This window comes from Alligator sinensis, unplaced genomic scaffold, assembly GCF_000455745.1.
Source record: "Alligator sinensis unplaced genomic scaffold, ASM45574v1 scaffold1084_1, whole genome shotgun sequence".
Lineage (NCBI taxonomy): Eukaryota > Metazoa > Chordata > Crocodylia > Alligatoridae > Alligator > Alligator sinensis.
This window is the reverse complement of record NW_005842677.1, coordinates 776,044-790,996: the sequence shown is the minus strand read 5'-3', so window position 1 is coordinate 790,996 and position 14,953 is coordinate 776,044. Positions and strand designations below refer to the sequence as shown.

Sequence of the window (14,953 nt, the reverse complement as noted above, 5' to 3'; positions counted from 1 at the left end):
GCTAGTGATTGGCCTGCTAGCCGTATAAGAGGCTTGAGCGGTTTCTGCCCAAGTTGGAGGACTCCACGACTATCAGGAGGAGGAGAACTTCACGTCTCCTGAAGATCTCTAAGCGCTGCGGAGCCTATCGGACCCAGCGTATACCTTGAGAAGGCTATAGGGGTCTGATCAACCTCTGGCCTCTCCCCGTCGCCGAACGATCCCTCGACAAACCCCTTCCCTGCATGCAAGTTCCACGGAGCCTAGCAAACTTCGTGTGAGTGTGTCCACAGCTCTTCTCCGAGTTGTTTTCTTCAGTTGACGCGACGGGCTCGCATGTTTAGAGCCTTCAACCGGACTGGGCTAGAGGTTTGCGTGGAAGGAAATCTTGTCCGCCTCTCTTCTTTTCGGTCTGTAACCGCAACTCAAGCAAGTTTTCCTGCCTGCACCGCGACCATCTTCGGTGTAAGTAAAATAATCTTTAATCAACCGCTAAGCGTCCGTGCCTAATTCTAGTCCGCCGGCCTGCATTCCCCGACCCGCGTGCCAGGGCTGCTGGCCACAGCCCGCCGCGAAAGCCCCCCGAGGGCCTCGGACTGCTCCCAGCCCGCACAAACCCCACAAAAATCCCTAAACATACATCTGTGCACAAAGAACTGTCTTTTCAAAAACTGTAAGCAAACACTCAGGCTAAGTAACCACAAGCATTTTTTTCTTAGAACTGTTTATTAAAAACAGAAAGATAAGTTATTATTTTAGTAGGGGGGCACCGAGATAGATTTTCTTGGTCGATACTGATAGCTGATTATTCACCAGGCATATCAGCTGATACCAATCTGATTTACAGGAGCACAGCAGGGCAGTGTGGAGAGCAGCTCCCTGCAGGTTAAGTCTGTGGAGGGGGCGCATTGAGGCCCCCACAGTGAGGGAGGGAGTGGCACGGGCTGGGAGCGCTGCCCAGCCAGGGTGGTAAGTGGTACCCCGGGGCTAGAGTGGGGAGCAGGATAGAACCACAGATGGCTTGTCCAGGGGATCAACATCCTGGCACTTAAAAACAGCAGCAGGGGCACTTGAACTAAAGCTCATAGAATGAGCTTTAGTTCAAGTGCTGCCACCATTTTTAAGTGCAAGGACACTTTTAGGAGTGGAGCCAAGCGAGGCTGAAGGCAGGCTGCCCGCTGTGGGCTTGGGGCTCTCCACTCTGCTACCTTTGCCCTAGGAGCAACACACTGACTGTGTATCCCCTGCCTGCCTGGCAGTGGGGGGGCACAACTCGCTGCCGCTACTGCTGCAGAGTGGGCAGGGAACGCGCGACCAGTGCACAGCTCCCAGGGCAAAGGCAGCAGAGTGGAGAGCCCCGAACTCACAGCAAGCAGCCTGCCTCGTGCACAAATCTCCCTACTCCCTCCCTCACCGTGGAGGCCTTGCTCTGCCCCCACCACACCCTTTCCCCTCCACAATCTTACCTGCAGGGTGTTGCTCTCCACACTGCTAGGCTGCATTCCTGGCCACACGTGGCTGTGCGCATGCATGTGGTGTCCAGGGGCCCCGGCCAGAAGGCATATTATATTTAAAATCGGTGACATTATTGGCTACCCCAGCCAAAAAAAAAAAAAACAAAAAAACCCCCAGTAGCCAATAATGTTATTTTTCCTTTTAAATCGGGGCTGATCCGATATGCAGCAGATATATCAGAGCACCTCTAAATTTAAGGTTTGTTTTTTGCTCCTAAAACTGTTTAACTCTCTTCCGAGAACAAGATTTACACATCCATATAAAATCTGAATCACAAGGAGTTGCAAAAAGGTTAAGGTGCTTAAAATTAGCCACTCAACCGATCTAACGATCAAACACAAACGTCTCAAAGTGCTAATAAATTATGTTCAGTTACAGCTTCACATCTCATTAATACCTTCCATTTTTATTTGTTAATGCTGGCTACAATGGATTTCTTGAAAGGGGTAACAAAAAGGACCAAAGCAAAACTACAGTTCAAAGACAGGCTGAGAAAAAAAAAAAATAAAAATAAGAGTTCTCCGGGTTGGACACCAAGGTTCAACAAAAAAAGAGCACACTTAAAAGGCTGATATTTCACAATTGTGAATTAACCACATACTCAGAGTCTCTTTCAATTCAATATGTAGTCAATAGCTACAGGGCTTTTTTTTTTTGCTTTTTAAAAAAAAAAAAAAAAAAAGCCTCCAACATTATAACTAGCTACTTTGAGCTGAACCTCAGGGTCAAAAGACAACTAAGTGCAGATACACGACTCATCTTTGATCGGGTGGCCACATGCTTAGTGCTACCAAAAGTTTAATTAAGGCATACACCCAATTTCTACATAAACAATATCAGTTCCCTCCTGCTGTTTCAATGTAGGGCAATGTACTGCTGCAAAAGAAGAAAGCAGAGCTATATTTATACATTAGTTAAACTGTATCAGCTGAAGTATTGATTTACAGTTGTAGTGTTCTACTGCGTTTCTAAGACTGTAAAGATAAATACTATATACACAATGCACTTTTAGTTCCATTTAAGAACAAAAAGTTCTTCTCTTAATTTGTATAAGATGTATAGTAAAATTAGACAACTAGGTAACTACTCAACTCACTATGACTAGGGTGCCTCACTATTTGCTCTAGTGACTACAGTTTTCAACACAAGTGGACAGATGCAGAAGAGTTACATTTTATTGAGATGCAAGTGTATAACTTACGTTTTCATATATGGTATCTACTTTCTCACACTGAGTCTTCAAGCCTTGCAAGTTAAACAGTTCTACTCTCATACTAGCCAACTCTTGTTCCATTTGTTTAGCTTTGGATAAGAGGTTCTCATACCGTTCATCACCCACGCTAGTATAAAAACATCATGAAATAAGAACAAAAGGTCAAAACATTTGTGCATTTAAAGTCCCCCCCCACAAATATATGACAACATAAGACATTTTTGTCTTAAGCAAAATGAAGAACTTCACTGGAAAAGCAACTGAATAGATTTTGAGGACCCTGCATATCAAGATGCTCATTTAGATTATATTTAAATCAATATCCTCTAACATTGTGACTGCACTTGGAATTTGCACACCTATAGGACGTTAGCAAAATTAAGCTGCTGATGAAATAGGACGTACATAGGCTTGAGGGATTCTGCAAGGTTTCTAGGGAATAAGAGCTAAAGCTGCCCACTTATATGAATTCCCCAGAACTTTTAGCTGTGTGTACAGTACTTTAAATGATTTAATTGCTCTCAGATTCAGTTTTCAATTCATGTGCAACAAACATGAGCTTATGTGAACTATATATGAAGGGAAAAAGAGATCCATCATAGCATTTAAAAGCTATTCCATAGCCGATTTTTAAAAAATGTAAACAAGGTATACCTATTTCTACCACACAATCCCCACACCCCCAAAAAATATTCCCCCACCATGAGGCAAAACTCTTTTCCTTTTGTAATTCATATTTCCAGAGCAGAAATTAACGTAGTTGAAAACCAGATTTAGATGAAGATACAAGCTGACCCAACACGAAACCCTTAGAATGAGTACTTCTTAGTGCAGTTTTCTGAGCTGCTAAAAGTATAGTACCTAACCTTCAAAGACTGTTTTGAGGAAGTGTCAAAAATCCTCATGCTTTTAGGAGTTTAAGTGAAACAATACTTTCTTCAATCACACTCCTTAAAGAAATAAGGTAAAAATCGGACAGATATTGGAAATAGGCTATACAACTGTTCAGCATTCCCTCTAAGCTGTGCAGTCGTGCAGGTGAACTCATGCCGTGCTGCCAGGTGTGCCTGAGCGGCCGTGCAGCTTAGAGGGAATGCTGGGACTGTTGAATATTCCAATACAGACCTCTTGTACTAATATCTAGCTTATCTGCCAAAGCCTATTATAATAAAAGGATAACATTTAGGCTGATGAACACTTGGGCAAAACTTTACAAGCTACTGAACTGATATTCACAATGCACTGGAAAAGAACAGTTACCATTGCAGTCCAGTGAATGACTCCTACCATCACCAATCAGTGCCAGGATTCAAAATGCAACATAGTAGACATGCACAATGGTCTTACCTCACTGTTCTTGTTTTGCTTAGTTCCAGATCCTTCTGGATGCCCTGAAAGAATATGAAAAAAATATTTGGTTTCAACTTGTGTATCGTTTACTTGGAATTACTGTAATTGAGGATAATACTGCCACATGAGAAGAATGTGCGTGGGCAGCTCCATACACAATGACATGCCTAAAGCATTTAGTTTTAGATTTCAAAATTGTTGTGTTTTTGCTTAAACAGAAACATGCCCTGGCTTACTACTGATCACGGGGGAAATGCTTAACAGGGATTTTAGATGAAGTTAACCACATGGCAAATGCAGCTCAGTAGGGCTTTGTTAAAATGCACAAGTGCCCAGCTTCATGACATTATCTACTCTGCAGATATGGGTTCTAAAGTATGGGTCTCTACTTAACAGGATCTTGAGAGTCATCTTTTTTTTTTTGGGGGGGGGGGGGGGCAGGGAGTACAAGGGAAGGAAGATGCCACTGTAATGATCCCTCATAACTTAAATCAAGAAGCAGTAGCTCCAAGTAAATGTCCTTTATTACTTTTGACCTTGGAGCAAAATGCATGTCACATGAGAAACCTCCAGAGTCATCTGCTTCCCCAGTTGTCAAGGAGCAACTAAGTTCATGCCAAGCTCTACACTTGGCAACAACTCCTGATCATGGAAGAAGCCAGAGTGAAATCTCACAACTCTTAATAATATAGCACAGTAAAACAAAGAATCAGGCACACAGATCTCAACCAACAACAGATTTTGGCACAAGTCAAAAATGTGCCAATAAGCAGACCTTGTACTTAAAGGGAAATTTGTTAGTATTGGACCACACTTCTTTTACAATAGGAGGCAAATGAATTTTCATGAAAACAAAGTTCAATGACAAAAATCTGTTTAATAATTTATCTCTGTATTTTGTCAAATAAAAAATTTAGAATGGGGTTGCCTAATCACATTTCACTTTCTAGAATGGCTGAAGTACACAGTAGAAGGGAGTGTTCCCTCTTCTCCCCCAGCAAACCTAGCAGGTTAACGAGACTATGATCAGTCATTTAAAGTTTTTAAACATTTTTTTTTTTTTTTTTACATTGACAGCATTAAACAGTTTTAACTTTTTGCATCTACAGAAAAGCTTGTTTGTCAGCCCCTCATTGTAGAAAGCAGTGTCTTAAATTTTAATTGTTGGAGTGATGCAAAACAAGTGTCAGGGAAATGTAGTGAAGCAGCTTTTCTGTAATTGGCTTCAATATTTATAAACAAGCTAAGACTCCAATTCATAATTTAAAATGAAAATGTTTCAGTACCTCATATTTTGCAGAGAGTTTTCCAATATGGTCTTCCAACGTCATGATGCTCAATTTGTGTTCTTGGTATAAGGCCAGAAGGTCAGTCTTAAAAGTCAAGAAGGGGGAAAAGTATTTTATTTACTGAGCACATAAATCAGTCAAATAGCTGTTGCTATTTCTCCAGAGTAAAATGGTCTCATTCATGCAATGATCATACTAGATTTTGGAGACAAAAACCAAGAGGAAGGATTTTTAAGAGGCTTTAGCTGACCTAAGTCTAGTTGTTTTTCAGTGCCATGCTGTTCTGCTTTCAAATGAATAGTCTAAGTTAGTCCTTTGAGACAGACAGCACTGGAAAAAACAGGCAATAAATGTTAACTGTACTACTTGAGATTTTTACCACCTACTATTTTTGAGAGGCAATATCAACAATAATATCAAGTTGGATGTGGAGACAGAACCAAAACTCAAACTGGGCAGCCAACTGAATTGCATGGCTTAGTAAAAGCACTTATTTGGAAGAAAAAATAGCTAACTAGTTTGAAATGTCACACAGGATTATTAGCCTATCAAACTAAATTTCCTGTAATGTTTCTATAATTGCTACAGAAAGCAGTGATGAGATATATTTTTATAAAATCTATTTAAACATATTTTGCAAATAGCCTGTAAGATTTAGCAACTCAGTGGTACGAGAGTCTACACGAGGAGTTATTTAGGAGCACTAGGACACTTATGGAAATCCCAGCCAGAATCATCATCTAATGTTAGCAGGGATCAGGAGAGAGAAAACTGGCTGGAAGAAGTTGTCTGTTACTAGTAATCAATTAATAAATTCTGCCCCTACCAACCAAAAATTAACAATATGCTTTCACAGTCAGATAGGACCCCCCCCTCTACTAGTGAGGAAAAAGTATTAAATATGCTTGCAGAAGGCAGTCTAGTCTAGGCATTTCATCCTCAAGCAGCAAACCTTTCACTTTCTTCCAACTGTCACCTGACTGCACTTGTTTCACCTCAGCACTAGGGCTGTGCAAAGCTTTGGTCCCCGATTCAATTCGGTGGAGATTTGGCCCGATTCGGTGGCCGAATCTCCGAATCGAATCAGAGGGCCCTTTAATCTCTCCGAATTGAATCAGAACCCTCCAAATCGATTTAGAGATTTGGACATAGAGACAGCGTTAAATGTTTTTTCTACATACCTCTAGGCAGCAGGGGCTCGTGAGTGCTGCGATGCTGGGGCACATGGAGAGTCCCACAAAAGCACAGGGGGCTCCCCAGTGCACTCAGCAGCAAACCCAGAAGTGGACCAGATGCACTTCCAGTCTACTTTTGGGTCTGCAGGGGAGCGCGCTAGGGAACCACACCTCCCAGCTGGGTGATGGGTGCCTCCTGGGTCTGGGTAGGGGGCACCCAGGGTCCCCCAGCATGCTCCCTGGCAGACTTGGAAGCGGGCCAGAAATACTTCCAGTCCATTTCTAGGTTCACCGCCAGGCACGTGGAGGGCCCCCACTCCTCACTCCTGTGGGACGCTCCATCCATCCCAGCATCGCAGTGATCATGAGCCATGCCTGCTACCTCAAGGTACGTAGAAAAAAAAAAACTTTTAAAAGCTGTGTCTATGTCTGAATTGCCGGTTCTCTGAATCGGCACTGAATATTCAGATTTGGATTCGGCCTAGTTGAATCCAAAACAGCGATCCGAATCAACAAATCAAATCACTGTCCCTGATTCGGGCTGAATCCAAATCGAATAGGGCCCGCTTCGCACACCCCTACTCAGCACCTCACTTACTGTATGTTCCATTTCTCCCCCCTTTCCTAGCCCTTCAGCTCACATCTACATCCCTCTTATTATGGATTACCAAAGCTATTTATGTTACAGAAGTTACATTGTAATAGTGCAAGTTAGGCAGGGAAAGTGCCTTGTTTCTTGCCCCTTCATTATACGCTTAGACTTCAGATAAGCAGCTTTCAAGAAAATGCAGAGCAGATCACTGTTCTGGGCTATCAGTCACTATTATTTCTTAAACTGACATTAAGATAGAGTTGAAAGTTAGCTTCAGTTTCCAGACGGTTTGTATGAGAGAGGTCTCTGTCACCATCAACTCAGCTGGGTTAACTGAATGCAAGGGGATGTGTTGAACTTGCAAAAGGTAACAAATAAAAATGTTACATACTGTGGTGCTGATGTAGAACTTCACAAGCAAGCAAGCAAACATACAAGCTATTTCACACTTAAGCTATTTTCTAGTCTCAAAATTCTCTATTACTCCTAGTATGGAACAGGATGCAAAGAAAATGACATGATTTAAATAAAAGTTTAGTATACTAATCAAATAGCATCAGAAAGAGTCACAAAAATTACTATATCTTTACCATTGAGTGTGCTGTTTCTTCAGATTTAGTTTCTTTAAGATGTTGGCCCATTACATTTTTTATTAGTGTTAACATTTCACTTTTGTCATTCATCAGGGCAACCTGATCCTGAAGCTTCTGGAGCAACAGCATCACTTTACCATATTCTTCATCATGATGATGACATCTGTCAGACATTAAGGCAATCTGTTTTTCCAACTCTTTCATGCGGCTAGAATCAAAGTTAATGGAATCCTAGAAAGTAAAAAAGTTAAAATATGCATTTACTTTGCTTTCTTTTTGATTACAGATTAGTTACTGAAAAAAAACCATCCAGCAGCCTGGAGTTCAGAGGCCCTTTATATGGTTTACCTCTGGAGGCCGAACTGAGTGAAAAGAATCAGGCCTTGGTTTCAGGATGTATACAGACTCATCTACACTTTGTGGTTTACTTATGCTTGTCCAATTGAATGCAGGCAGTAACGAAAGGAAGCCTTCAAACCCCCAGTACAATAAACCTTAGGCAAAAAAGAGAAGGCAAAAAAAGTTACATGTAGTCACAATTTTTAATTAAACATTTTGGGGGGGGGGGGGGGGGGGGGGGGGGGGTGTCAGCTTTCCCAAACCACCCGTTCAGAATGGTTGAAAAGTTTTAGTAACTTTTTTTTTTAAAATGACTTGTTTAACAACATTCAGACTCAGGTAGAAATCTGGAATATAATATTTCAGCCCAAACATTAAGTTTGGCAAATAGGATATTAAAATGGTAAGTACTGAATATCCCTAATTCTAAGTAGTCACTATTGGCACTGTCTGGGAAATACAGCCAACACTTTTTTTTTTTTCCTTCTCTCAACAAGAAAGCCGACAGCGTACTGGGCTGTACTAACAGGAGGATTGTCACCTGCAGGTCAAGGGAAGTGATTCTTCCACTCTATTCAACATTGATGAGGCCTCACTTGCAGTGCTGTGTCCTGTTTTGGGCCTCATACTTCAAGAAGTACGTGGACAGTTTGGACAGAGTTTGGCACACGACAAAAAAAGATTAAAGGAACTGGGAGGCAAGACTGAAGAAGAAAGGCTAAAAGAATAAGGTTATTTAAATCTAGAGAAGAGAAGACTGAAGGGATTTGATAATGTTCTTCAAATACCCGAAGGACGATTATAGACAGGAGGGAGATGGGCTTTTCTCTGTGGCCGTAGGGGATATAACTAAGGGCAATGGCCTCAAGCTGCAGAAGGGGAAATTTAGACTGGAAATTAGGAGGAACTTTTTGACTAGGTGGGTGGTTAAGGTACCTAACTGCCTAGAACAACTGTGGAAACTTTATCCTTGGAAGTTTTCAAGAGCAGGTTGGGCAGACACTTGGCTGGGATGGTCTAGTTGGGGACAATTCTGCCTTGAGCAGGGGGTGGACTAGAGGACCTTATGAGGTCCCTTCCAGCCCTACTTTCTCATCACCCAAATATAACCATAGGGGCCAACCTTTTTGGCAGCTGTTCCAAAAGACACCACTGCACCCTGCCCATATGCCACCAATTCACTTCCCCAATCTGAACTGCTGCTTGCCCCGTCACTGTGCTGCTGCCTCTTCTCTCCCCATGCTGCTGCGTGCTACACACACAGGCTGCCTGTGCCACTTGTTGCACCCATGCCACAGGTTGGCCAGCCCTGGTCTGTAACAATGCAATCAGAACTATTCAAATCAGTCATCACCATGTAGCATATGGGAAGTCTTAATAGGATGAATGTCTTGTAGATTTTGAGGGCAAATGGAAGTAAAATTACCTCCTTAAAACAAAGGATATTCTTTTCATAAGGAAAACACATTGACAGTGAAAAAATTGTCAAACAAAAATTCAGTCTCTTGTGCTGTAAATGACATCTCTTTCATAAAAAACAAGTCAATCTAAAATGCTGTTTTGATACCTTTGTAATAAGCACATACCAGCTTGAAAAAGAAACTAAACAATTCACATACCCAGGAGCAACAGCAGTGGGATGAGAAACAGTAACAGCTTATAAATTTTTGGAAGGCATCTGAAAAGACATGTGTCAGAATTTAACTTTACAGGAAATATAGAATGGGTCTACCATATTTAATATTGTATTGTAACAGACAGGATATTACTGAAGTTCATCCGAATCTCAAATTCATCTATAAATATTTTAGACTCAATTCTGTTCTGATCAATCAGCAAATGATGTACCTCTTAAAACTTCTTTTACTTCCTAGTGAGCAGTGAAGTTTGCTGCAATTTAGTACATCGGTCTCACATTTATAATGAGAAGAATGGCCAGTTAATCAACCAATGTTACCAAAATAGAAGTTATTAATGTACAGATGAAACTCCAAATCATGAAGTATAAATCTCAGTTTCCTGTATTTATGCTATGCATCTTGTAAAACAGATTCACGTTTTACATTAGAGAAAAATAATTTTTAAATATTTTTGGCTCAAGATACTAAATTCTATTTAAAAATTATGATCATTAAAAGAAAGAAGTTTACAAACCTTGTAAGAAGAAACACATTGAACAAAGAAATCAAAGTAACAAGTTGATACCATCCAGTTCCAAGCCACCAGAAAGCTCCAGAAGCTGCCTTACCTATCAGAAAAAGGACATTCGATTAACAAAAAGTCACTTGCTCCAGAATATGCTAAGAGAGACCAAGCAGAAGCACATGCAAATGCTGTAGAAAATGCTCTGTATGGCAAACAGACTGTTGAGGTAGATGGATATAGGAGAAAGAACTCATGCAAATCATTTCCATCCAAAACAAAACACAGCCAAAATAGCAATATCATCAGATATTCAGCAAACAGCCATGAAGCAAGATGAAATGCTTGTTTGTTAAAAACTAGAATTTTCATGAGGATAGAAAGTAAATCTTTGCAAACGAGTGACACCTTTCAGCTCAAAATCTCCATGCGTTTTGAAGAGACGTTTAAGCATTAATTTTTCTGATAAAGGGTATTGTGTCTATGGGAGTTTAAGCAAGTTTTGCAAACCAATAGGGAGTGGTAACTGGCAAAGCAGGTACTTAGGCCATTCCCCGCCCCCACATCTCAAGCCCTGGGAGTGTGGTCTAACCATTAGTGCCCCCCAAATGAAGAAGCCTAATAAAATGATCTATTCAGTCTGTGAACACAAGTTTACCTTAGTTCTGAACACATTTAGACTGTACAAAACAGAAAGCAAGCATAAGAAGTGCAGCACAAACAGCCAAATCTATCAGCCACATAATAACATACTGTAGATTTCTAGCATGCCAATCAAGGCACAGAACATGCAAAATGTACACAGATTATTAGGAAAATAACCTGGAGAAACAATGGCCAGCCATAGTAGTGCTAACACCTTCCGAGATACAAGCCATCCTGTTGTTCCCACTGTTCGCAATGCTCGTAGCACAAAGTAACCTAGTATATAACAAACGAACCGGTATATGACATACATGCAGACATCCTGAACTAGTGTTTGCAAAAATGCATTAGAGAAGCTATTCTTTAGTGTCTGAAATGTTATGGAAGTAGTTTATATATATAAATAAAAGAAGAGTGCCATACATCCCACTCAGACATAATGGACACCTATACACGCGCCTGATGCCTGCTCCGACACATTCTAACTAGAATATGTTGGAGCAGACTCGATTAATAGAGTCTGCTGGAGCGTACTAATTAGCATACTCCAGCAACTCCATCATCAAGTGTATTGAGTGTCCCTGGGCTTCAACATGGCAGCAAGAGCACTTTAAAGCTTGTCAAATGAGCTTTACTTCAAGCCCCCCCACTGCCATTTTGAAGTGTGGGATGCTGAATACACAAGACACTGCAGGCACTTTAATTAGAGCTGCTCTAATTAAAGTGCCCCTCTCTCACCCCATGTAAAGATGCATAATGTTTAGATTAAGGGATGCCACGGACATTACAGCCCAATATTTAGCGAAATCGAGTAGCTGACTGAAGTGTGTCACACAACTATGTCTCTCAGCTGCTTGAACAGTGCTGACAGCAAATACAGTTTTGAAGATTTTTGATGTCTATGTCCATTCAAGTAACAGAAGTCCTCTCACAGGACAATTTATCATCTATACAAACCTCTTGTAAAAACTGGCTCTCTAAAAACAGAAAAGGTAAGAGGTAAAAGAGTTTATTCAAATAAAATATTATGTATGCTAGTATCCCACTGTCCTACTTTTGCTTTAAAAAGTCAGCTTTCCAGAACACTTTCCGGAACTGCAGTGACAAATTTAACTTTTTAAGATGCATATTGTATAATAATTACCATACCTTCCTTTTATAGTGTGATTGTACCATAGGTAAACGGAAGATTCTCTCTGCCAAGCTAGTTCCTAGAAGCCAATTTAATATTACACCAAACACCACAAAGAATACAATGCTATTTAACTATTCTTGTATGGCCTAAGTCAGTCTATTCTACGTTGATAGTTACAGTTAAGCTAAAAATGCAAAGCAGTATGAGTGATTAACATTTGTGAGGTTGTGATGGAAAATAAAAGAAAAAGAAAAAAAGGTGCAAGTCAACCTGCATAAGAAAAGGTGTGCCAAATGGTCCTTGCTACCCTTTTAGACCTTGAGGATTGCATGTGGACTGTTGTGTATGTTTCAAGATGTTTCTTCCCCTTACAGTCATCACCTGTTGGTTGTGGTAACAGTCAATTAATGTGACAAGTTAATCAATAAAAATTACTAACAAGACAGATGTGTGCCAGTTAGGTCACAATATCACTTTCTAAAACCAAAAACTAAAGGTAACAAGTAAAACTAAGAAGGCATACATATAACGTGCTTCTGTTACATTACAGAAATATATTCATTGCACACATACAGTTGTATATCATGTCTACGTTGGACACAAAACAATTATTCAGCTTCCACAGAGCTAAGGAGTAGCTATGTAGCATCTAGAAGTCATAATGACATCCAACCCAGGCTAAAAGGTAGCATATAAAATGCCACACTTACACAAGGCCGGCAAGGCTCTTTGAGTAGATGTGATATCTTTTATTAGACCAACTGAGTAGTTGGAAAAGAGTTCTTAGCAAGCTTTCGGGTGCAATCACCCCTCTTCAGGCATAGGAAGTCTCTGCTGTTCTGAGATTCCAAGAAACAGAAGTTTCCTTGGAGTCTCAGACTGGCAGAGACACTCTATGCCTGAAGAAGGGTAACTGTGCCCGAAAGCTTGCTAAGAACTCTTTTTCAACTACTCAGTTGGTCTAATAAAAGATATCACATCTACTCAAAGAGCCTTGCCTGCCTATGTCCTTGGACCAACATGGTTACAACCAAAAACCCAGCAACACTTACACAAAGATTCCCCATTTATACCAAGATGGCCATCTTCTCTGAGAAACTCTTTTACATTCATACTTCCACAGTAGTTTGAGTGAGCTGAAAGAACACAGAAAGAACACAGCAATTTAACACTCTGGGAATCTACAACTTTCCAAACAGCTAGATTAGCAAGCAAATTAACCCGTCTCGACTGTTTATGAAATTACACCACCTACCAGACACCTTAAAGATGGTACTTGTATGACTACCTACAAAGGTCTGAGCAAAAACCACGAGGGTTTTTTTCTCCCTCTCTCAAGCTTTCCTGCATATTTTACCTTACTTCTATTAACAAAAGCTAGTTTGTGTTTGTTTTATAATTTAGCTTGAGTCTTCTTAGAGAAGATGGTTGGGTATTTGGCCCCTCTCTCAAAAGCTGTCTGACTGTTGTTGGACACTAGTGTGGCACCCAAATAACTGAAATAGCCTACAATCAACTGCAGCCAGTCAACACAAGTTGCTTTCACATTTGTTTTAACTGCAAAGTCCCATAGCATTTTCCAAGGAATCTGATGCAATAACATCTGATCTGAATTTCTAATTTGAGAGACTCAAGTAGCAGAACAATCTCAAATCAGACCAATTAGTCTATCCCAGCGGCGGGCAAAATGTGGCCAGGGGCCGGATGCAGCTCGCCAGGCCATTCGATCTGGCCCGCGGGGCCCCTAAAACATTTAGAAAATTAATATTAATCTGCCCTTGGCTGCCTGTCATGTGGCCCTCGATGGCTTGCCAAAAACTCAGTAAGCGGCCCTCTGCCCAAAATAAATTGCCCACCTCTGGTCTATCCAGTTTTTCATAACACATACTATGGACAATGAAGAACTAGTTCAGACCTCACAAGCAGCAGGTGAAACTTGGATTACAAGAAAATGAGCGGAAGTAATATAAAAATAACACTAAAATATTTAATACAAATCCTGCTACTTTCCCTGTACAAAGAAAGCTGCAGCAACAGATCCTAAATACCCTCTCATGACTTTAATTTCCAAGTCAAGCGTCATACAACTTACTCTGTATTACTGGAGGTTCTGGAGTACATAAAGATGACCAGAATAAACCTTGCCAATACTGGCAAACCATAAAAAGGATGAAAGCACCACACCAAAACCTTACCAAAGGAGTGAGAGGATGTGGAACATCCCCTTTAGCCGATCTTGATATATCGGAGGAACAACACTGCTGTTACTTTCTCACTTGGCAGGTTATGTTTAACATTTTGGTTATAAGATAAGCAATATTCACCACAAGACCAAACACCAGAATGGCCTACACAAAGGGTTAACCTATGGGTTTGTAGAGAGAACCAAAGAGAGCTTTAGGACCATGAAAAGCAAGAATGGAGGTAGGTAAAAAGTGTAAGCATGAAAATACTGACTGTTATGACTTGCAGAACTATAAAATTTAACGTGCACTGTTTTGTATATAATACCTTCTCCATTTAAACATTCCTGCATGAAGTTTCCTGGGGGGGAGGGGGAAGGGAAGGCAGGGGGACACAGAATGACCACACCATTATCACCACTAACCTGGATATTAATACCTCCAAAAGACAAGATGCAAAGATAACAAATAAACAAAAACAGAGAAAAGAAACCAACCATTTTACTAAAGACACCGTGCCACAACAGATGAATAGTGAAAAGCCAGAAAAGAACAGCGAGTACTGAGCTTTTCCTCGAGGTGGTAGTGCTTTTGGTGGAGACAGAAAAACAACTGAAAAGGTACCTTTAAATTCATAACCCAGCTTCAACAGAACCATTTGAAATAGTTGCACTAACAGTGATGCAAAAGAGGTTGCAGCGTATTTGACCAATTGTAGAATCTTAATCATGTAGAAAAAGGTGCCTCCTATTAAAAAAGTGTGGATTAAAAAATAAGTTGTATTAAAAAGTAATACAAAGTTA

At 40.7% G+C, this 14,953-nt stretch overlaps 1 protein-coding gene across 17 annotated transcripts in view; it reads right to left on the bottom strand.

The window, feature by feature from the left end:
- SUN1 (Sad1 and UNC84 domain containing 1) overlaps positions 1–14,953 on the bottom strand; it is a 51,375-nt gene that overhangs the window by 12,170 nt on the left and 24,252 nt on the right. For 8 of the 17 annotated variants that reach the window (XM_006033912.3, XM_025215811.1, XM_025215810.1 and 5 more), the window contains 11 exons: positions 14,775–14,897; positions 13,020–13,103; positions 12,238–12,348; positions 11,010–11,108; positions 10,200–10,293; positions 9,665–9,723; positions 8,055–8,200; positions 7,704–7,937; positions 5,344–5,430; positions 4,055–4,098; positions 2,696–2,834 (listed from right to left, as the gene is read on the bottom strand). In XM_006033912.3, coding sequence (XP_006033974.1) covers positions 2,696–2,834; positions 4,055–4,098; positions 5,344–5,430; positions 7,704–7,937; positions 8,055–8,200; positions 9,665–9,723; positions 10,200–10,293; positions 11,010–11,108; positions 12,238–12,348; positions 13,020–13,103; positions 14,775–14,897 — 1,220 coding nt within the window. The remainder of the gene's footprint in view (positions 1–2,695; positions 2,835–4,054; positions 4,099–5,343; positions 5,431–7,703; positions 7,938–8,054; positions 8,201–9,664; positions 9,724–10,199; positions 10,294–11,009; positions 11,109–12,237; positions 12,349–13,019; positions 13,104–14,774; positions 14,898–14,953) is intronic. The other 9 variants (XM_025215804.1, XM_025215805.1, XM_025215803.1 and 6 more) reach the window with 9 other exon arrangements.